Below are 20,763 nucleotides of genomic sequence, written 5' to 3' on the forward strand. Positions count from 1 at the left end.
CCAAAATTCATAAAATTGGCGTGTTTTGTATTTCAATAATGATCACAATCAAATAATGAGAACCTCTTTATTTGTTCCCTACTTCCTAGTAGTTTTGCTCTATGCTGAAACATACTTTATGGATGTAGATGACATTCCTGCTTACTATGATGACGATGATGTGGATGAGGATATAAGTCGTCCCGAATTTGAAAAGTTTATGGATCGGTTTGGAAATGATTATGGTTATAATGGTACACTTGATGCCATCCGTCAGAGTGATTTGAAACGAACGAAAGGATCTGTATATCTTGACTACACTGGTTCTGGAGTTTATAGGGAGTCTCAAATTCGTAAATGCAGTGACATGTGGTTATCGGGTTTCTATGGGAATGCACATAGTCGAAGTCCATCAAGTATGAATACAGAACATGAAGTAAAAAGAACACGACGTGTATCAACTCTAGGTCGAGAATATGCGTACACGCATTCTCAAGTTTTTTAATGCATCCCCTCTGGAGTATTCTGTCATCTTTACGAGTGGTGCAACGGGTGCTTTACATACCGTTGGAGAGGTGTTCCCATGGAGTAAGGATTCAAAATTCTATTATCTAACGGAAGTATTTTGAACTTCATTTGTTGCACTGTAGAATCACAACTCTGTTATAGGAATTCGTGGAATGCTTTTCCGATTTGGTGCTACGTTCCGTTCTGTAGATGAGGAGGAGATGCCTACAGATGATTCTTGTGTTCATGTTCATGAACAAGATGAAAAGGACTTTCTTGGACATACTGAACGTAATTTCACTTACAGTTTGTTCGCATTCCCTGCAGAAGATAATTTTGCTGGTGTTAAGTATCCATTGAGTTGGATTCAAAAGGTCCAAGAAGGGTACTTTCATGATGTTGAGATTGTTCCTTGAATCGAGTATAGGGAAACAAATGGCTTGTTTTGCTCGATGCAGCTGCATTCGTTCCAACTAACCGACTGGACCTTTCCAAATACAAACCCGATTTTGTCACCATGTCATTTTACAAGATGTTTGGATTTCCAACGGGTTTATCTTTTGTTACTGAGATTACGAGTAGGTTTAGGTGCACTTCTGATCCGGAATTCCAATGTTGGTATTTTGAACAAATTGTACTGGGGAGGTGGAACTGTATCGATTGCTAGTGAAAAGGATGATTTCTGTTTATTCCATGTGGGTTGATGCGAACAGTTGATGATCGTAGGGAAGACCTTCCAGTCGATTTGAAGATGGGACCATAAATTTCCTCAATATCATGTGTCTAAAATATGGATTTGATTCTCTTGAAGAACTTGGAATGGATGCGATTAATCGTCATGTCTACGCAGTAACTCGTTATCTGTACGAGCAGCTAGAGGGGATTCGTCACAGGTACAAATGATGAAAAGAAGTTAGTGTTAGTAATGGTGAGCCTGTTGTGGAGATTTATGGAAAACACACAGCTAACAATGAGGAGGTTCAAGGAGGAATTGTAGCATTCAGTTTGAAGCGGAGTGATGGATCGTATATTGGATATTATGATGTGAGTGGAGGTTGAAGAGAGAATAAGCAATAGATCCAAACAGAATCTGCAGCGAAGAATATCCATATTCGTACGGGATGTCATTGTAACCCGGGTGCTTGTCGGAAGTATTTGAAGCAACCTGATAATTTGTATAAAATGTAAGAAAAGTGATAGAGATATGAGAATAGTTTGGCTTCAGAGAAGGATTCTTGTTCAGATTCGTATGATCAATATCAAGGTATCCCATTAGGAGGAAGTAAGATAGAATGGAAGTGAGTAAAGTGTAGTTCGTGCTTCAGTAGGATACTTAACGTCATTTAATGATATTATGGCTCTAGTTGATTTTGTGAAAGATTACATAGATACTTGGTATGTTTGTTATCAAATTAGGATGGATACATTTGAGACATCAACCCATTTCAACAAACACAACACATCAAAACAGCAACGCCATCAAAACTACAGGAACTTCTTTAACGATGCAGGAAGAGTAGTTGGCGCACTGGCACCTTCACGGATCATCTTCAATACATACATAATCACCACAAATTGACCCAACTCTACAGGCCCTTTGTGTCCCTTCAAAACCATTTTCGTTACAGACTTCACAGTATCCTCTTCAACACCAGATTTCTTAAAACACTTAATGGCCAAAGCAGGAGCCATAGTCTCTTCACCATCAGTCTGCTGATCAAACATCTTCTTCAACTTTCCATAGGTATTCTTATCAATATTCCATTCTGATCCTTCTTCCTCTTCCTCTTCATCTCTACGAGCGGGTGCTTTTCCTGGTTTTCCTGCCTTTCCAGCCTTCTTCTTTCCTCCTAGAAGAGATTCCAATGGTTCTGGGACAGAAGAAGGTACATCTGAACCCTTACGAATCTGTTGCAAGATCACCATAATCACCACAAATTCACCACTCTGGATAGTCTTTGGTTGACCATTGCATACCATCTTCACCACATTACCAACATCTCTTGGTTTCACTTCACTCTTCACAAACGTTTTCATTGCCTTTCCAATACTTACTTCTTCATTTCCCTCACTCAATTTCATGAAGCTATTTCGGAGCTTCTTTACCATTCCTTCATTCACACTCCATTCATCCTCACCCTTCTCCTTCATCTCTGGCTCTTTCGATTCTTTCGCTGGCTTCTTTGCAGGCTTCACAGGAGTCTTCGCTGGTTTAGTTGAGACAGCAGTCGACACATTTGGCTTCGAAGAAGGACCTTTCAACACATAGTCCAACTCCTCTGGAATGGATTTGAACATGTTGTTTCCATCCTTAATTTTCTACCTCTCAATTCATATTCTTGCCCCTACCTTCAAAATATGCATGATCACCACAAACTCCATTAGATTCATCTTATCTCGTTTCTCACAGATTAACGTGACACTACACTCAATTCACATAACTCTCTCCTACACTTCATTGATCAACTTCTCCTTCTGACCACTCTTTGCAAAGAGTTCGATTCCCTTTGCTACATCGTACAAGTCATTCTCAGTTCCCATCAGGAAGAACTTCTTAAACTTCTGGTATACCTCTGGTGAAATTGACCATGGTCCTTCTGGAGCCTCCTTCTACCCATTATTCCTTCGTATCATCGTTACGATTCGCTTTTCACACTCTGTCTCACTAATTACACCACCCGGAGCCACTTCCGCACCCATTCCACTACTCTCCTCTGGAGGCATCTCCTCCTCTTCCTCTTCTTCAGGTTCCTCCTCACTCTCTGGTTCTACCCATGCCTGAGGTCGAGGCAATGTCACAGTACTGGATCCCTGACTGATAGCTGACAGCATACCCACCAGAATAGCTTGAGTAGAAGCCTTGATTCGACGAGAACTTACCAGCTTCTGCACAGCCTGGGTAAGCGTATCGAGATCCTGATCATCTACCTCAGGCATTGGAGGCTGCAAGTCAGGAGCCACATTCTAGATATGAAGAGAAACGAATGATTCAACCCAGGTGAATGGTTGAACAGCAGATCCTGCTTGAATAAGTGCATTCACAATAGACACATCAGGAGTGATCTGTTTGTCCACAGGAGGGAGAGAACAAATCATACACAACGTATCCCAAGCACCATAAGCACGGGCAGCCAAGACCAGTTTTGCACACTCAGCAGCTGAAGCAAATGCCAATTCAATCTCACGTTCACCCAAACGAAGAATTGCATGAGCAGGTTCAGTACGTACTGTGAACAATACTGCTTCAGACCCATGTTCCTTCTTATATATCACACGACCTCCTTTCACCAATTGAACTCCCTTCTTATTGATTGTGATTGAATCTTCTCCATGTCGTCCTGCTTCTATTCATTATCACTTCTTCCTCTCACTAACTAGATGACTCTTCTGCTGTTAACTCCGTCATAACTTGAACACTCATTGTCATGGCCCTCTTCTTCTTCAATAACTCTTGAATCTAATTCTAATCATTCTCTCATACACACACCTCATTCTCCAGATCCTGATTCACATGCACTGCGCCCACTTCCCATTCATTCACCACGCCCTTATTGTGGATTGCTACTGATACCTTCTTTCCAGCATCTTCTGCAATAGGAGTGTACGTGGGGCCTGTTGCCACTAGTGTCCACTCCGAATTCTGATGAATTATGGAATGACAAATATCCTTACTGAACGAGAAGCATACCAAGAGATAGTCGTTGCATCCGTCAAGCGGTAATTTGTCTCATGATATCGCATTTTGCCCAAAACACTAATCTACATTTGATGAAGCTCAACAAGACTACAGAAGAACCCACTGCCATGTCTCCTTCAAAATTCACTACAAGACGACCTCGAATGTTGCCATCAGTAGCTGTTGCCAGATGACCTCTCATCAAACGGAGTTGTCCAATTGCATAGTCAACAGCATACTACAAAATGATGTCTTAAAGATAACAATCACGTCTAAAGTGGCAACAGAACTCTCATTGAGAAGACGGTTGCTTGTACACTTATCATTCGAAGTATTCTTTGCAGAACCACCAGATCCTTCTGATGCAACTTTCACTCTATCCACAAAGCCGATCTTGGCAACACGCGCCTCAACCTTCTTAACGAACTTTGGCGAGACCGTAGCTCTATCACTCATACAAAATCCAAACGATATACGTTGCCTCAATGTAGTTACCAGCACGATCACGTTTAACTTCAAAACCATCCCATTCTAGGTCTACAAATTATGAGTTTCTCACTCAAAACAAACTTCCGATCTCCATACTGTCCATCATTTCTTGGACTTGCTCAATGCGACGTTGATCCTTAACATACACCTTGAAGACAAAGGAATCTATATCATTAATCACAACATTCAAGATCCCACTCTCTTCACCCATTGGAACCTGTCTGTTAATGATAATTTAGGAGAAACGCAAGAAATCGCTAACGACACCACCTTGCTTGATTATCAAGAGAATGAAAACCACTGTACGGGTCAATACAATTCTCTCCTAATTGAATCAGGAAGATGTTGGTGATATTTCATACACAAGTGAGCTCTCAGAAAAATGGATCTATTACTGCGATTTTATTGTGATAATCCATACGAACCCACTTCCAAAATGACATATAAACGTGGATACAACAAGAAAACAAGGATCCAACTTCACATTTGGCTTTTCAGTTCGTAACAAACAGACCAATTAAAAGCGTCATCTCGTTCTTCTACATTATTACGACTTGCATCAGGTCTCTCCACTTGATCCATATTACTAAAACTCAAGAAATGTTCAGGACGATGAATCTACATATCAATGTATTCCCTTCATGCTTACAGGATCATAATACTCCTTCGGGACATCTGGTGTCACATCATACCCATCTCCTACACGGAATTGCGTACCTCGGAAGTTATAGTTCCAACTATTCTCTGCAGGAACCAAGAAACTGCCCAAGAACTTATTACTGAAGATGACAGGACATCCATGGTACATCGTATTCTCATCAAATCCCAAATCAGAGGCTCCTTGATCCTTACAAGCTCTACCCCAATCATATCCTTCTTTGGTGAGATTGTAACCAGACACAGCCACTGATCCAGGAATAAATGAACAGGTGATAACTGAGGTCTTCTTTCCATCCCATTCACTATGCAGATCCAACATATGAGCATGAATGAATGCATCTCGTGTTGACAAACGATGAAGATCACTCGGTTGTGTATGAATCCAACCCAGAGGCTCCAAACCCTCTAACAGATCATGCTCAGGAAGAGAATCAGGCAATTGGACACATTGAGAACTGCCCATTTGAGGAGGCAATACAATAATTCGTACCTCCTTGATACGAGGATCATCAGCGAGAGACACACCATACATCAATCCAGCAATCTGGACTCGAAGATCACTGATAGTAATGAACTTCCTCACCAGATTCAGAGGCAGCACATAAGTGTTGTCACCTTCCAGACATGGTGTTGCTGTTAACTGCTTCACACGCATTGCCAAGTTTCCTGCTGATACTGCTCGTGTTCTCCAGTCTGTACGAGAGGCGAAGGTCTGTTGCTCATATTGTGATGTTGTCGTCACAGTCATCTCCTCACCCAACACATTTGTCGATCGTGTGGTCACTGACACTAACTTCGACTGATCTCGTTGCTGTGACTCGATCTCTGCAATCTGTTGACGTTGTTGTGAAGGAGCTGCAATAGGCATGCCCAGAATGATATCACGAATCTCAGACTGAGTTAGTGAAGTCACAGACACATTGTTCTGCTTGCTGTAGTATGAGAGTACGAGATCTGTCAGTTGATGTTCCACCTCTACCCACTGCTCAGGAGTGAATGTAGGCCAGATATGATTTGGTTGAGTGATAGTGTTCACAGTAGGACGCAAAATCGCATTCGTCTGAACAGGATTCGTTCCCATCGCACGAAGAATCAGAATCAATCGACTGAAAGCAGTATAGGAAGAGATTGTCTCCAACCAATCATCATACAAATTAAACAGATCATTGCTAGGACCTGTAGCCTTCAACACATGATCAGCAATCTTCTCAACCTTTGCTAAGGCAGCAAACGGTAGTTGCATCTCACTGTTCTTCAAAACACAGTTCGGGAAATCCACCATCTGACTCTGTACAGCATCCATCAAATTCTTTCTGGTTACAATGATTTGACGAGGCTGCTCTTCTACTGGCATACTCTTGATAATTGCTGTTAACTCTTCAGCCGTCTTCCACTTGGCCAGTTGAGTGAGACGCTTCTGACCTGCCCACACGGACGTATGAATCACTTTCAGGAACAACTGTCCTGTTCGAGGATTGATAATGGAGATAAATCCATTCATAGGCTTTGTTGTGACGTTTCCTTCAAAAGTATGATGCATTGTCACACGATACACATTCGTATCATCCACAAACCATGTGATCTGATTACTGAACAATTCATTGTAATTCTGACTACTCAACATTGGTTCTGTAGGTTCTGATGAGTATAACTGAAGACCAGATCGAATACGATCTCGTAATACACTCAAAGCAGGATTCACTTTCATGATTTTGGCCATAGCTCGTTGAAGTACAAACTTGGATCCAGGGATATAGTGGCCAAACCCACTGTACATGTTATAAGCCAGATCAATACCCAGTAATGTTCCTGTGGGACTAGCATAGTTAGTCATTGAATCTGAGATGTATTCAAGGAACTTAGCTCGACAATACCTCTCAATGTCATGAGAGTCATAATCACCCCAACGAAGCTGAACATCAAACCAATAAGCCTGTGTAGGTTGTTCTGTGAATTCATCCTTATCATCATGCAATAAGGATGGTTTACAAGTAGGCCAACGATGAGCTGCAGTCAACAGAATATCAGATGATGAAGCATTCATCTTATAGGACTTTCGAGGATGAATTGTGAGCTTCTCAACACTTTGAATGGCCAAATTATCCAATTCCTGATCAAACACTTGACACAGATCTGTTACAATGTTCTCATGGATCTTCTGCCAGAGATGAGCTCGGAAGATCTGAATAAGAGAAATCTTCAGTGTGGGAATCTTTCCATGCATGAAGATACCTGTCAGATCCAGTTGCACTTGGAAACCAACATAAACATTTGCTCGATTGATCGTTGGTGACCACCAGAGTGTGAAACGACGATTTGGAATCTGATTCAGACCACTTCGTTGAGCATTCGTAAGCTTCTTGTACTTCATTGATTCCTCAAAACCAGAAGCTTTCTCCCAGAATAAACCCTCCCATGTAGGGAATGCAGTTGCCTTAAATAGTGTATGTTCAAGAATTGTCTCCACACCTCCAAGATGTTGAATCACATCGGTACGATAATTGTTAAGGTTCCATAGTCGACCATCATGACTCTGATGTGTCCACCACATTTGATTATATCGCAATAGTGTATATTGCTTGAATACCAACCGGACACGATATCCCTTATCATATGCCAAGGTATGACGATCCTTCTGGAATAGTGTATTGATACGAGGCAGACCCAATTCCCATGAATCACTCAGATCATCATACGTCAATCGACGATTCTTAGCATTGGCTTCTGCCTTCTTCAATGCATACTCAGCCCAAACAGCTTGTGATGATTCGAATTCTGATAACCATGGAGAGATGTATCGAGCTAAATTAGGAATTAGCTGATCTTCTTCGTGACTCATTCCATTACGGAAGTGTGTGATACCAACAGATGTCTGCTTGCTATATGTGAGATCACTTTGAGGAATTAGGATATGACCCATTGACAACATGCCTAATCCTCCTAACTCCTTGGGTGTATAGAACACTACAGGTGGGAATCGACTCGGCATCTTGCTGTTAAGCCCAATTTTGATTCGAGTCTGAATCTTGTTCTCACACTTCACAAGTAGATCTAACATTGGTTCAGTATTTATCACAGCCTCTCGGAAATAAGTCATTAAACCAATCAATGCAGTATTCCACTTATTTGCCACTTTCGTAAAGGTGGTTCCTCCACTACTCATCAGAATCTGACGCACATGATTCTCGAACTGTTTCATACTATCATCATCCACACGTAAGAAGGCCATGGCCGTTTGTTCCTTCGTTGCTTCGTTCTGTAAAGGCCATACTCCATCACGAGCTTGGACTTGCTGTTCTCGTGGAGTTCGACACTTTGGTAGAATACGTACCTCAAATCCGCACATGTCAAACAGGAAATTTGGATTATCTTGAGAATACACACATACAAATGATTTCTCCCATTCAAAAGTGGTTAGACTTCGTGGTAATCGTGCCTTCATATTCCAGAACACAGCACGACCCAGATTCACATCATGCTTCATTAGTCGCATTCGACTGTCACGAGGCCAACACTTCTTATTCACATATCCCACGATATTCTCATTATTAGGATCAGGATGTTCTGTAAGGAACCGTTGAATCAAATCCTTGGCTTCATCTGCAGTGAAACGGAATACAACATACACCTTATCAACATAACGAGTATACAGTCGAATAGGATGTCGGATTTCTGTCTCTGTATCATGGAAACAACAATACTTATTAGGAAGTGAAGGAGGACCAGCTAATTCTGAAGCACGTTGCATTCCCAATAATAGTAAATCCAGAATAAGTCCATAATATTGGAATATGAATCCAGCAAACTGAAGTCCAGTAATGAGACCATAGTGGTTGATATGCTCCATGTCCTTGAATGTGATCTTCACATTCGACTTCTTGCTCATATAGTCAGCAATGTTATGATCCACAATCAGACGTAGTAAACGAGAAAGCAGTGTTGGATCCATCTTCTCATACACCTTATCAAGACTTGCTTCCATCAATACATTACATTCACCATTATCACAATTCCAGAAATCGGTCAGATTATTGATACCTTGACAGAACTTGTAGACAAGATATGGCTGTGGTTCTTCATCACTAGGTTTGATCCAATTGGGGAATAACTTCCGTTTGTCTGCTTCATACCACAAATACTGATCCAGATACGCATCTGTGATCTTCTCCAGAGGATCGATCTCGTAGACAGGAATAAGAGTGGAGAAGAGGTCAAGGAATTGAAGTGATACATCCTTGAATACATGCTGAGTAAGGAGATATCGCTTGATCTGTTGAAGTGTCTCATGTGGATTGTCAAAACCACGTTCAATCAAACCCAGTTCTTCACGTTGAAGTTGATTCATTCGACTATTGCTGTTGTAATTCTCACGTAATCGTTCCAAAGCCAAGGTTAAGAGCTTCGTATCATGTTTATACTGTGTAGGAGGGAAGGGAATAGGACTGAAGTGCCGACTCTCCAACCAGTTCACAGCTGTCTTATAGATGGCGATACCTTCCTCAACAGACACATATGGGCCATCCTTTAAGAAGTTCTGTTGACGCTCCTGCTCCTTCTTTAAGAACAGGCGAGTCAATCTACCCACATTCTTCTTACATACAGTCTTATCCACAGTAGCTCCTCGTCGGATCCTCTCACGATTATAATGTGCCACATTCGTCCACCAATCTGCTTTTGCTTTGACATATCGTAGAATGAGAGCTTCAATCGCAGGTGGCATACCAGGAATAGACCATGGAATATTTGCCTTCCAGCATCGCCATGCTTCTGATAGATGTTGGAGAATTGTACGAGATTTATTCGCTTTGATTCCTTCAGGCATCATATCTAGAATGTCTTGCAACACAGCAGCACGCAACTCCAAATCATAATTCGATTCAACACGCTGTTTTGTGACTGTATGAGGAGTAGCATTCGAATGTCGACCTTCAAACTGACGAGCTAACAGATTCTGAAGCCATCGCTCTAACAATGGAACAATACCACGTAGGAAGAAGAGCCATACACGCCATGAAGGGAACCAGAATCCACATCCTGGTCCCTTGCCAACAGGTCCAGTGTTGAATCGATAATAAACCAAGTGCTTCAAATCCTTGCACATGCGGACTTGGCGCATCAAGCGATACTTGTATCGGTACATACCTGTCAACTGACCAATGTGAGCAAAACAGTACTGCAGAGCATCTGCAAGTTGATATGAATCGATATTCCCCAAGCGGAACTGCACGTTACAATCCACAATGATTTTGGTGAGTCGAAGAATCTCTCGCGTCAAGTGGAATGCATTACCAAAACGAGATTTCTTTCGTTCCTTTGTCGTGAGTACTTTGATTGGTTTTAGATTGAAGTTATAATCAAGATGGAGATAATTCAAACCTCGACGATGAATCAGCAGATTCAAAGTGTTGAAACCTTGACGAACCACTTGTAAACCTGCTTCGACCCAATCTTCCTCTGTAGTTTGGAAGAATTTGGTTGAGTGGAGACTACGGAGTAAATCACGACGCTTCTGAGCCTTAGGAGGTTTGTTGTGGAGTTGATTCATAACCCAGCCTTTGAGAAGTTTCTGATACGAGACTTTCACTTTGGTAGGGAGTTCATAGCTCACATGTTCACGATACCAAGTATTGACAAGAGGAACATCGAAGCAACGACGTGTACGACCTGAACGAAGATTGAATGGACTGCATTGTAGAGAGCTATACCTTCGGAGGTTGTTTCTGGGAGGTTAGAGTGTTATAGGAGAAGAGAAAGTACATCAATCATCATTCAATCAATCAGTCTCATTCATCACACTCATTCATCATATCATTCAATTGCATTGTAGAGAGCTATACCTTCGGAGGTTGTTTCTGGGAGGTTAGAGTGTTATAGGAGAAGAGAAAGTACATCAATCATCATTCAATCAATCAGTCTTATTCATCACACTCATTCATCATATCTCAATCACACTAGTCAATCATACTCATTACACTAATCAACAACATCCACTCATCATTCAATCTCACTCACCTGTATACAAAGGAGCTCCTGATAAGATTGGGAATACACCATCAGGCAACTTGAAATCTCCTTCATCCAAATCCACTTCCTACACCTCATTCTTCTCTTCATCTCTTACTACTACACTATGAGCATGTTCACTATAAAAAGCAGGAATTGGGTTAATAATTGGATCGAAATAGAAGGCAGGTTGATCAGGATCATCTGATTTGATATAAGCTGAAGCAGGATAATGATAGAATGGAATTGCTACATGACGAGTTCTCTCATTATACATATAGGGATACGCAATACGATACTCTGTACGAAGAGGATTACGAAGAATAATCTTATTCACATCATTGAACTCATTCCAATCTTCATCAACTTCCTATTCATTATTCATTCCAATTCATTCATACAATGTCCTTATCAAGAGGCTCATATTTTGGTCCTCCAGGAATAGCCACATTTAATGCTTTTGCTGTGAAGAATGACTTCTTATCAAAGAGATAGAAATAGTTCTGATCTTGAATATCTGACAGGAGTTGATTTGACAAACGATACAGATTACCCATAATTGCAATCGACAGATGCCACTTCCGATAAGAAGGACCATTCGTATAACGACGATCCTCTGATAGAGGACGATGATCGTATAGCCATTCGATTACAGCTGCATCATCTTCAGGATCCAAATCACGCATTTGAATAGCATCTGTTGGTTCCACATCCAGAATATTGTCTCCATAGTCCAAAGGAGGTTCTTCATCATCGAATGGAGGGAATCGCATTCGCTTGAAGTTACGACGATCTCGCTTCTCCTTTCGCATCATCACCCACATTGTTGACCACTGGGCAATAAACACAGGTTCAATTACCATCGGGACTTCATTCACCAATGTAATCGCTCCAGTAGTGTGATACAATACTCTCACTATACGAACCTGTTCCCATGGCATAGGCATGTTTTCAAGCAATTTTAGAATTGCATGAGGCATAAATCTACTTATTATTCTTCACAGATAACGAAGACTTTAGAGCACCCAGATAGATTCGCTTATCATTCCGAAACTTGCGAGATGACATATCTCCATGATCTTTAACAATCTTTCGAAGCTGTTCAACAGGCATGTCGCTGTTTTGCATACTCACTAATCGTCCTTTTGTTTCCTGTTTGAACTTCTTCACTCGTTTCTGCTGCCATTTCCGAGCGCGAGTCTTTAAAGCTTCGTCCAGTTGTTCCTGCTGTTCCAACTCGATTTGCTTCTGAATAAACTCATCATCTTCGACAACTTCCATATTCTTGATTATAGAATTTCAAATGTCAAAGCAACGAGTATTTGAAAAGAATAGATGAACACGGTGGAATACTGAAATTGGCTGATTCCCATTCCGTCGTGGATCAAATCAAGTCATTTTCTCGAATGCAGCGGAGAGATAGGCATCGAAACGCTGACGAGTGGATCTCCTTAGTTGCCTGTAAAGTTCAACCATCTCCCAAGGATGTTGATGTCAAACGAGAGTCTTATTATGATGAGTATCCATATCCGCGTATTTATCCTGACATGCTTCCACCTGATTATCCTGCTATTCTATCATTGTTTATGAATGTGATTTCAATTGTATGGAATGTATTTGAATGAGATAGATATGATCCGCAGAACAAATTTGCTTCATGGTTGGGTTCTGCCTTTCTCTTCACTTGCTTTGCTGACCTGAAATTCAATGAGATCGATTACACACAGGTGTTCGTATCTATTATGTAGATTTTGAACAGATTTGTGAATGATAGATTTCAAATACTCTCTTTTGTGCGTGCTTTTATCCTCTCAGATCAATAATGTGATATCAAAGTGAAAATATAGTTGTTATATGGCGATTCCATAGTTTTGAATTGTTGTTTCTCTAACAAATATTCAACACGGAGAATCCAATAATTGAACACACCTTGTTGAACGCTGCATAGAGATACGAGAGAGCAGTATCTACATTGAAAATCCTTATTACTATTACCATTTACAGGAAGAAGCTGAGTACAATCTCTGAAGAGTAATAAGAACTGAAGGTCAGGATAGAAGTACTCATAATTCAACTAGTCATCAATTCTTGTTGACTCACTCACGAGAAGGATAAAAGTATTAATATTGTCCATTATTTCTGGTGTTTCCATTGTGATCCCCTCCTTCTGTAACTGCTGATACACGTAATGAAACATATTCTACCAATAATTAGTTTCATTCACGCTTACCATCATCAGTGCTTGATAACCACGGATCTTGTACATTGGAGAGGCAATTTCCAGTGTCGTATCAATGCTTGTAACGAATTCTTGCGTTTTGGGATCCGACTCATCTGTAAGAACATCAAGTACTGAAATGCCTTCAGGATTCACTTTCAGATAAGCTTGGAATGCCGCAATAAAGGCCTTGTTCTTCTCTTCACAACGACGACGCACCACATCCTGAATCAATGGAGAAGTATGTACAAACACAGCATTTGTAATCGTCGATTGGAGTAACTGAACGAAAACAGGATCCTGAAGTGTCACAAATTGAGCACAGATTCGTCCATACAAGATGCTTGTGAAGCTTTGAACATCACTCAGCATATATGATTCCACTACACCTCATTCTATTGACTCATTCCGACAATGCTCCTTATCTTCAATCATTACTCCAGTCGTAGGATTGTAAAGCATGAAGAATACCAGTTTCATCACACTCATTATATTACCAATAGAATATTCAGATAATGCATCAATTTGATTCGCCTGACAACGTGTTCCTTTCATGATATCTTCATCTGGAATCTGAATGTGGATTACACGAAGAATGTAATTCAAGTAGAACTGAATTCCGTCATAAAATTTCTCAGGAACAATTCCTTTCAGTAATTCAGCATCGAATTTTTGAATGCCTTGATCAATAAAACCACTAATCTGTTCATGGAGCATGATACTAGAAGGCCCGGTTTCATTCATGACCGGAAAGACAGTCTTGAAAGTAGAATCCCAGAAAGAAAGTGGAGTGGGTTGTTTCTTAGCATAACAATCCTTCGTCTTCTTTCGGAACGCTAAAACCTCCTTTACAATCGCAGTGGCCTTTTCTGTATTTTGGGTAATCGATCTCTTCATATCAAGACATGCAACGAACCTTACAATTGAGGATTGCTTACATACATCCACAATTTGTCTTGCCTTCTGCCTAAAATCCAGATTTCCTTGCTGTTCTGCAGCCAACGTATCCAAAATGTTTGTCTTTACCCGATAACTCAAAAGAGCACACCAATTTGACATTGGAATGTTGTTACTATCTGGAATGACTACAAATTAAAACAAAATCGAGGATCCAACCAGTCCTATTCCAACCCTTCTTCTTTGACTTCTTCTCCTCAAGAACTAGAATAAATATCCATCTGATAAACTCTTACTTCTCCGCTCATTGGCGTAGTCCAACTTTGTTGAACATGTATAGTTCTCAATGTAAAGAACATTTGAACATTCTGTAAATGCAGATTCTAGGGTATTTGTATCTACCTCTGGAGGTGGCTTGACACCTGGATACATAACAATTAACTGAATTGTTGAGTTCAACGAAACTTGATGTACTATGTATAAGAAATGCTAGATGGATAATAAGATTAATCTGACGAAAAGAATCACTACTACATCCATATCTAGATCCAGAGAAATATAAGTAGGATGTAAATAACTGATCACAGTAATTCGAATAATGGACACTGAGTGGTAATCATTGATCTATCGTATCTTCCTCTAATTATCATAGACAGGAAAGTGGCATCCTCCTAAAAATCCATGACACAAAGAATCGTCTTGCTAGTGGGTGCTCGGGGTTTGATCATTTCTCTTGAAGGGAGTGTGACAAAAACCTTGTAGAAAAGAATTGAAAATCGTTCTCTAAAGATGTCTGAAGATTGTATTGAAATTTCCATAAGAGGAATCTAATATCTAGCAATTATCATTGATAACGGTTCGGGTATGTGTAAGGCTGGATTCTCAGGAGATGACGCTCCTCGTGCTGTTTTTCCATCTATTGTCGGTCGTCCCAAGGTTCCTATGTACATGGTAGGAATGGAGAACAAGGACTGTTTTGTTGGTGAGGAAGCGGAGTCTAAGAGGGGTATTTTGAATCTGAAGTATCCTATTGAACACGGAATTGTCACTAATTGGGATGATATGGAGAAGATTTGGCACCATACCTTTTACAATGAGCTTCGTGCTCAGCCTGAAGAGCACCCTGTTTTGTTAACCGAAGCTCCCCTGAACCCGAAGGCTAATCGTGAACGTATGACTCAGATCATGTTTGAAACGTTTAATATTCCGGCAATGTACATCCAAATTCAGGCTGTTTTGTCTCTGTATGCTGCCGGTCGTTCAACGGGTCTGGTGGTAGATTCTGGAGATGGTGTCACTCACACAGTACCAATCTACGAAGGATATTCGATTCCTCATGCTATTCTAAGAATGGATCTTGCTGGACGTGACCTTACCGAATACATGCAGACAATCCTTACCGAGCGTGGATATACTTTCACATCCAGTGCTGAACGTGAGATTGTTCGTGATATTAAGGAGAAACTTTGTTATGTGGCTTATGACTTTGATAAGGAGATGAAGATTGCCAATGAGGGTTCGACTATTGAACGAGATTATGAGCTTCCTGATGGCAATATTATCACTATTGGGAATGAGCGTTTCAGAGTACCTGAAGTACTGTTTAATCCTACAATGGCCGGTCGTGAGCTACGAAATGGAGGTGTTCATGAAACCACTTATGCTACTGTTCAGAAGTGTGATGTGGATATTCGTAGATCTCTCTACAATAATATCATTCTCTCTGGAGGGTCGACCATGTATCCTGGAATTGGTGAACGTCTCCAGAAGGAACTGTTGTCTCTTGTCCCTGCGGATGTGAAGGTGAAGGTTTTGGCTTCCCCTGAACGTAAGTACATGGTATGGATTGGAGGTGCTTTGTTGACAACTCTTTCTTCTTTCAAGCAGATGTGGGTAACAAAGAGTGAGTATGATGAAAGTGGTGTAGGAATCATTCATCAGAAGTGTGTCTAAATTTTGTTTTTTGAACAAACATAATAGGAATATTCAACTCGTCCAATATTACTATCCATATTATCAAATGTTATGATCAATTCCATACAGTACCGATGTAGAGGTATAATCTCAGCCTACTTATTATTCTCTATTCCAACACCTACAAGTTGATTCAGAGAAGACATTTGGAAAAGACCTAAACACTCTTGACTCACTTCTACCAAACATTCTGCTGTGCCATCTGTCACTCGCAATACTAAACTCATTTCATTCAACTGTTCAACATGAAGAACGCTGCATCGTATAGCATAGGTACCTGGATGATCGATATTACACAACAAGTTAGGTTTAGCGGTAGCATTAGGAGGGAATCGACAGATAGGTTCTGTCGTTAGGGGCATTATCAAAGCAAGTTTCCACATCTTTTCCAAATCTTGAGCAATGCTAAGATCAGGAGGAATCACTAAAAAGGAAGATCGATCTGTGTATAGGATCATTCCCCTTCGATATACCAAATCGAAAAATTTAAAGTAATGTAATTTTGATGATTGAGAGAAATACTAGAAATGAAGAGAAAACACTAAACGAACAGGATCACATCGAATCTGTGAATCAATACGAATAACCGTAGTATGATTCGTTGGAATTGGTGATAAATAGACGAGAGAAGAATCAAAACAGGTTATGGAGGCAACCTAGTGATTCATTAGAATCGTTCAAATGTTACATATTCTTGATTAATAGGCTCGATATCAACAACTTTTACAACTGCATCAAACACATCTCTAGAGTGAAACTCATGATCCATGCCAACTCTTCTGATACCGAAGCCAGTAATCTGCTATACTGTTGTTTTGTGAGTTGACTCAGAACGTCGCTAGGAAGCTAAATAATAGACAGTTCATGAATCATACATTCATAAACCAAGCTGACAGTTCATTACAACGATTTACTGTGGAATTAGCATCAATAGAATCATGAATCGATTCGAACTGAACCTGAAAGGAGAATCACAAATCTACCTTATTCTGGACAATATTGAATACAGTGACTCCTGTATATGATGAAGAAGCAACGCCTGTACAACCACCCTTGTATGAAGAGATCTTTAACGTTGAGAAGAAAACAGGGGATCCCAGTACCTTAGAGATCAAGAGAATGAATAAACGTTACAGAAAAGACATCTCCTGAACAACGATCTCTGAAAAATACAGAAATCAGAAAGGGAACCGTCGAAGACTCGTCAACAATGAAGATATTCCGTTTGTAATCCCCACTTCCACACTGTTGAATGTTCATTGCTTTCACAATGATACCACTGAGATTAATTGTTCGATCATCCGATCGAATCAATGCAAGAGTTTTAAGTGGTTGGTCGCTGTATTTATCATTCTTCCGAACCGAGATCGTAGTTGCTTTAGGTTGCTTTACTGGAGTTGATGAAGGGGTATTGGTGGCACTGAAAGCAAGAGCTCTGATATAGTCAGGCCGAGAGACAGACGATGAGTAGATAAGATCTAGATGACAACGAATAAATGAACTGACAGTTTGATCCAAGGTTTATGGCTACAGTGGTAGGTAAATGGGAACCTGAATCTTCAGCTTGAGTATAATCGACACAAAAACATCTCGTCATGTGTCCTTCACTTCTAGAACAATAACCAAAGAAAAGATATACAATTCAAAGAAACGTGAGGTTACTGAATTTCCAGAAATATCCACCTGACGCTATGGGATCATCTTAGATATTTAAGTAATTACTTGCTGCTCCATATGAGATCCAATCGCTTCACCCCAATTGTTGAATAAGATTACAATGTATTCTGTATCCACATCCAACTGATTCACATGTGAACAGTCAAGGTTTGAACGTTAATCTAACGACAATGGATATCTTTAACTAGAAATGCCCGTATCTTGTCCAAACTAAGTACTTGTAAAAGTTTTTGAATAATAGAAGCATCTTCGATTTCTTTGACAACTGAAAACTACATATCATCCATCAATGTCAATTCCACAGATATCGATTGGTTTCCAAGACTTTCATAGTCCGAAAATGACGACAAGAGGCGAGTACTCTTAGGAATATTCATTCCAAGCGAATTACTGAAAGAACTCTATTTAGTAATCGATGGAAACGGAGTATTTGAAATCTGCAGAAGCATTTGTACAGTTTCTGAGAAAGGGTTGCAGCAACTTTCACGTTGTCAAGGAGTGTTGCGAGCGTCTCACTTCAAGTGGATTCAGACGTGTGAGTGAAAAGACTACATGGGGAAAGAGTGTAGAACCTATGGGAAAGTATTTCTTCACTCGCAATGAATCTGCTATTGTTGCCATCGCAGTAGGCGGACACTATAAAGAAGGAAACGGTTATTCGATTGTTGCAGCGCATACAGATTCTCCTTATTTGCGCTTGAAACCCATTTCCAAAATCCAGTCAAATGGATACTGTCAGCTAGGTGTAGAAACTTATGGAGGTGGTATCTGGTCATCATGGCTGGATCGCGATCTTGGAATTGCTGGACGTGTATTTGTAAGTGTGAATTGGATAGATGATACATAGGTTGAGGAGAATGGAATGATTTCCTCAAAACTGGTGAATATTGACGAGTGCGTTGGCATTATCCCTTCTCTTGCCATTCATCTTCGTGACTCTTCGAGTAAAGATGCTATGGAACTCAACAAAGAAACGATGCTTCCACCTATTCTTGGTCTCACTGGTTGGCCTTGTGAGAGACATTCATTGTAGGAGAAGAAAAGGAGGAGAAGGAAGAGATCTACAAGCGACATGATGCCCATTTGGTCCAATTTGTCTGTGATCATATTCATGTATCTCCTGCTAATGTCTTGGATTTTGAACTCTTCCTTTACGATCTTAATGTAGCGATGTTATAATCATTTTATCTAGGTTGCTCGAATTGGAGGTTTGAAAAAGGAGCTGATTACAGGGCGGGGTCTTGACAATCTTGCCTGTAGTTATTGCACTCTGGAAGGATTCTTATCGGCTGAACACTTGGATGAAGAAGAGAACATTCGGTAATCATAGCTTGGAGATTTGATGTCCAGTGTGATGGTATTATATGATAATGAAGAGGTTGGTTCTCGCTCTTTGATGGGAGCTGGTAGTACAATGTTGGGAGATGTTTTCCGAGCCATCTGTCCTTCAACGGAAATGGCGAGAATCTCTCGTCGCAAGAGTATGCTTCTATCTTGCGTTGGATTGGGAATGGGATGTAATATTTAGGATATGGCTCATGCAATCCATCCGAACTTTGCGAACAAGCATGAGTCGAATCACCAACCAATGATTAACAAAGGTATGGTGATCAAGGAACATTGTAAGCAACGTTACGCAACATCTTCTCTTTCCACCTCTGTTATCATGAAGTTGTGTCGTGAGGCCAATGTCCCTGTTCAGCAATTCGTTCTCAGACAAGACATGAATGGAGGAACTACGATTGGACCTATTGTGAGTACAAAGGAAGGGATCTACACAGTGGATTGTGGTCTTGCTCAACTTGCCATGCACAGTATTCGCGAAACTATGGGAAGCAAAGATGTTAAGAACGGAATTGATTTTGTGAAAGTGTTCCTTGAGGGATATGGAAAGGTGAGATTCCGAGGATTGGGTGATTTGTAGTTGACGGACAAAATTATCATTGATGAAGGCAAATATTGTGTTTGTTGAATATACATCCAATTTATAATGAAACAGTTCTAAGAAAGGATGAAAGAACCACTGAACATGTCATTATTGATAATCATGAACACTCCTTCCACTCGCTGTTTCTCGTAGATCTCTCCTGCCTTGATCAATCTCGGTTTTGTTTTGAAAACCAATGTTATCACGCATTCTTGTGGCAAGAGGTGTACGTTGTTTATGCGCCTCTACTCAGTATTGATATGAGTTTATGTATTGACGAAATAGATTGACTCACGCAGGAGCACAATTGGTGAGAATGCAATCTCGGAGGATGTTCTCGGAAGAAACACGTTGATTCTTGTTTTCACTGTATAATGTATAGAAGGAGGAAATACTGATATGCCTGATACAAATGGTACTATATGGATTTGATTTTGTTATTCATAGTTGTTCTACCTCCTCAAGACTTGTCCAATCTTGCAGCAACAACTCTTGAAGACAAAAATGGTATTGATTATTCCATTGAATTGATCGTAAGTGGCTTCGAATGAATCGGCAACGGAATCAGTCTCATCACCAGAACAAGTCACTTCTTCGGAACCTGCACCTGTATCATCTGAGCAAGAAGTAGTATTGTCTAACGCTCCGTCTAACTCAACCACTCTGTCCTCAGATTCAGCCACTCCTTCTCAAACCAGTGAAAACAAGCCTGATATTGTTCGTTCTCACAAATCGAATTACTGGTAGGATAAGGAA

The 20,763-nt window shown here is 40.5% G+C and overlaps 7 protein-coding genes across 7 annotated transcripts; 3 read left to right on the plus strand and 4 right to left on the minus strand.

The window, feature by feature from the left end:
* Positions 1–55: 55 nt before the first annotated feature.
* On the plus strand, positions 56–1,788 carry JH06_3542 (molybdenum cofactor sulfurase; the record flags this gene model as incomplete). Its single annotated transcript, XM_014672920.1, has 9 exons — positions 56–415; positions 447–599; positions 630–884; positions 914–1,037; positions 1,069–1,181; positions 1,213–1,379; positions 1,410–1,530; positions 1,564–1,670; positions 1,701–1,788. 9 exons carry the CDS (start codon positions 56–58, stop codon positions 1,786–1,788), a joined length of 1,488 nt encoding a protein of 495 aa, XP_014528406.1.
* Positions 1,789–1,971: 183 nt separating this feature from the next.
* JH06_3541 (hypothetical protein) lies at positions 1,972–4,862 on the minus strand (the record flags this gene model as incomplete). Its single annotated transcript, XM_014672919.1, has 12 exons — positions 1,972–2,805; positions 2,836–2,908; positions 2,939–3,096; positions 3,127–3,450; positions 3,481–3,830; positions 3,862–3,943; positions 3,968–4,126; positions 4,159–4,245; positions 4,287–4,400; positions 4,433–4,607; positions 4,639–4,699; positions 4,733–4,862. The coding sequence occupies 12 exons, from the start codon at positions 4,860–4,862 to the stop codon at positions 1,972–1,974; spliced, it is 2,547 nt and encodes an 848-aa protein (XP_014528405.1).
* A 269-nt stretch (positions 4,863–5,131) lies between these two features.
* JH06_4807 (hypothetical protein) lies at positions 5,132–12,595 on the minus strand (the record flags this gene model as incomplete). Its single annotated transcript, XM_014672931.1, has 6 exons — positions 5,132–5,269; positions 5,301–10,995; positions 11,332–11,402; positions 11,433–11,684; positions 11,716–12,298; positions 12,330–12,595. 6 exons carry the CDS (start codon positions 12,593–12,595, stop codon positions 5,132–5,134), a joined length of 7,005 nt encoding a protein of 2,334 aa, XP_014528417.1.
* A 1,327-nt stretch (positions 12,596–13,922) lies between these two features.
* JH06_3416 (hypothetical protein) lies at positions 13,923–14,861 on the minus strand (the record flags this gene model as incomplete). Its single annotated transcript, XM_014672899.1, has 4 exons — positions 13,923–14,423; positions 14,454–14,617; positions 14,664–14,693; positions 14,726–14,861. The coding sequence occupies 4 exons, from the start codon at positions 14,859–14,861 to the stop codon at positions 13,923–13,925; spliced, it is 831 nt and encodes a 276-aa protein (XP_014528385.1).
* A 432-nt stretch (positions 14,862–15,293) lies between these two features.
* Positions 15,294–16,382, plus strand: JH06_3417 (actin; the record flags this gene model as incomplete). The annotated part of the gene is made up of 1 exon (XM_014672900.1): positions 15,294–16,382. The coding sequence occupies one exon, from the start codon at positions 15,294–15,296 to the stop codon at positions 16,380–16,382; it is 1,089 nt and encodes a 362-aa protein (XP_014528386.1).
* Positions 16,383–16,924: 542 nt separating this feature from the next.
* JH06_3418 (hypothetical protein) lies at positions 16,925–18,000 on the minus strand (the record flags this gene model as incomplete). Its single annotated transcript, XM_014672901.1, has 7 exons — positions 16,925–17,059; positions 17,092–17,149; positions 17,179–17,249; positions 17,279–17,356; positions 17,387–17,506; positions 17,538–17,881; positions 17,910–18,000. 7 exons carry the CDS (start codon positions 17,998–18,000, stop codon positions 16,925–16,927), a joined length of 897 nt encoding a protein of 298 aa, XP_014528387.1.
* Positions 18,001–18,495: 495 nt separating this feature from the next.
* Positions 18,496–20,052, plus strand: JH06_3419 (aspartyl aminopeptidase; the record flags this gene model as incomplete). Its single annotated transcript, XM_014672902.1, has 7 exons — positions 18,496–18,891; positions 18,928–19,084; positions 19,114–19,244; positions 19,273–19,400; positions 19,431–19,578; positions 19,609–19,974; positions 20,005–20,052. 7 exons carry the CDS (start codon positions 18,496–18,498, stop codon positions 20,050–20,052), a joined length of 1,374 nt encoding a protein of 457 aa, XP_014528388.1.
* Between the last annotated feature and the right edge of the window lie 711 nt (positions 20,053–20,763).

Source organism: Blastocystis sp. subtype 4 (assembly GCF_000743755.1).
Source record: "Blastocystis sp. subtype 4 strain WR1 chromosome Unknown seqid_0067, whole genome shotgun sequence".
Lineage (NCBI taxonomy): Eukaryota > Bigyra > Opalinata > Blastocystidae > Blastocystis > Blastocystis sp. subtype 4.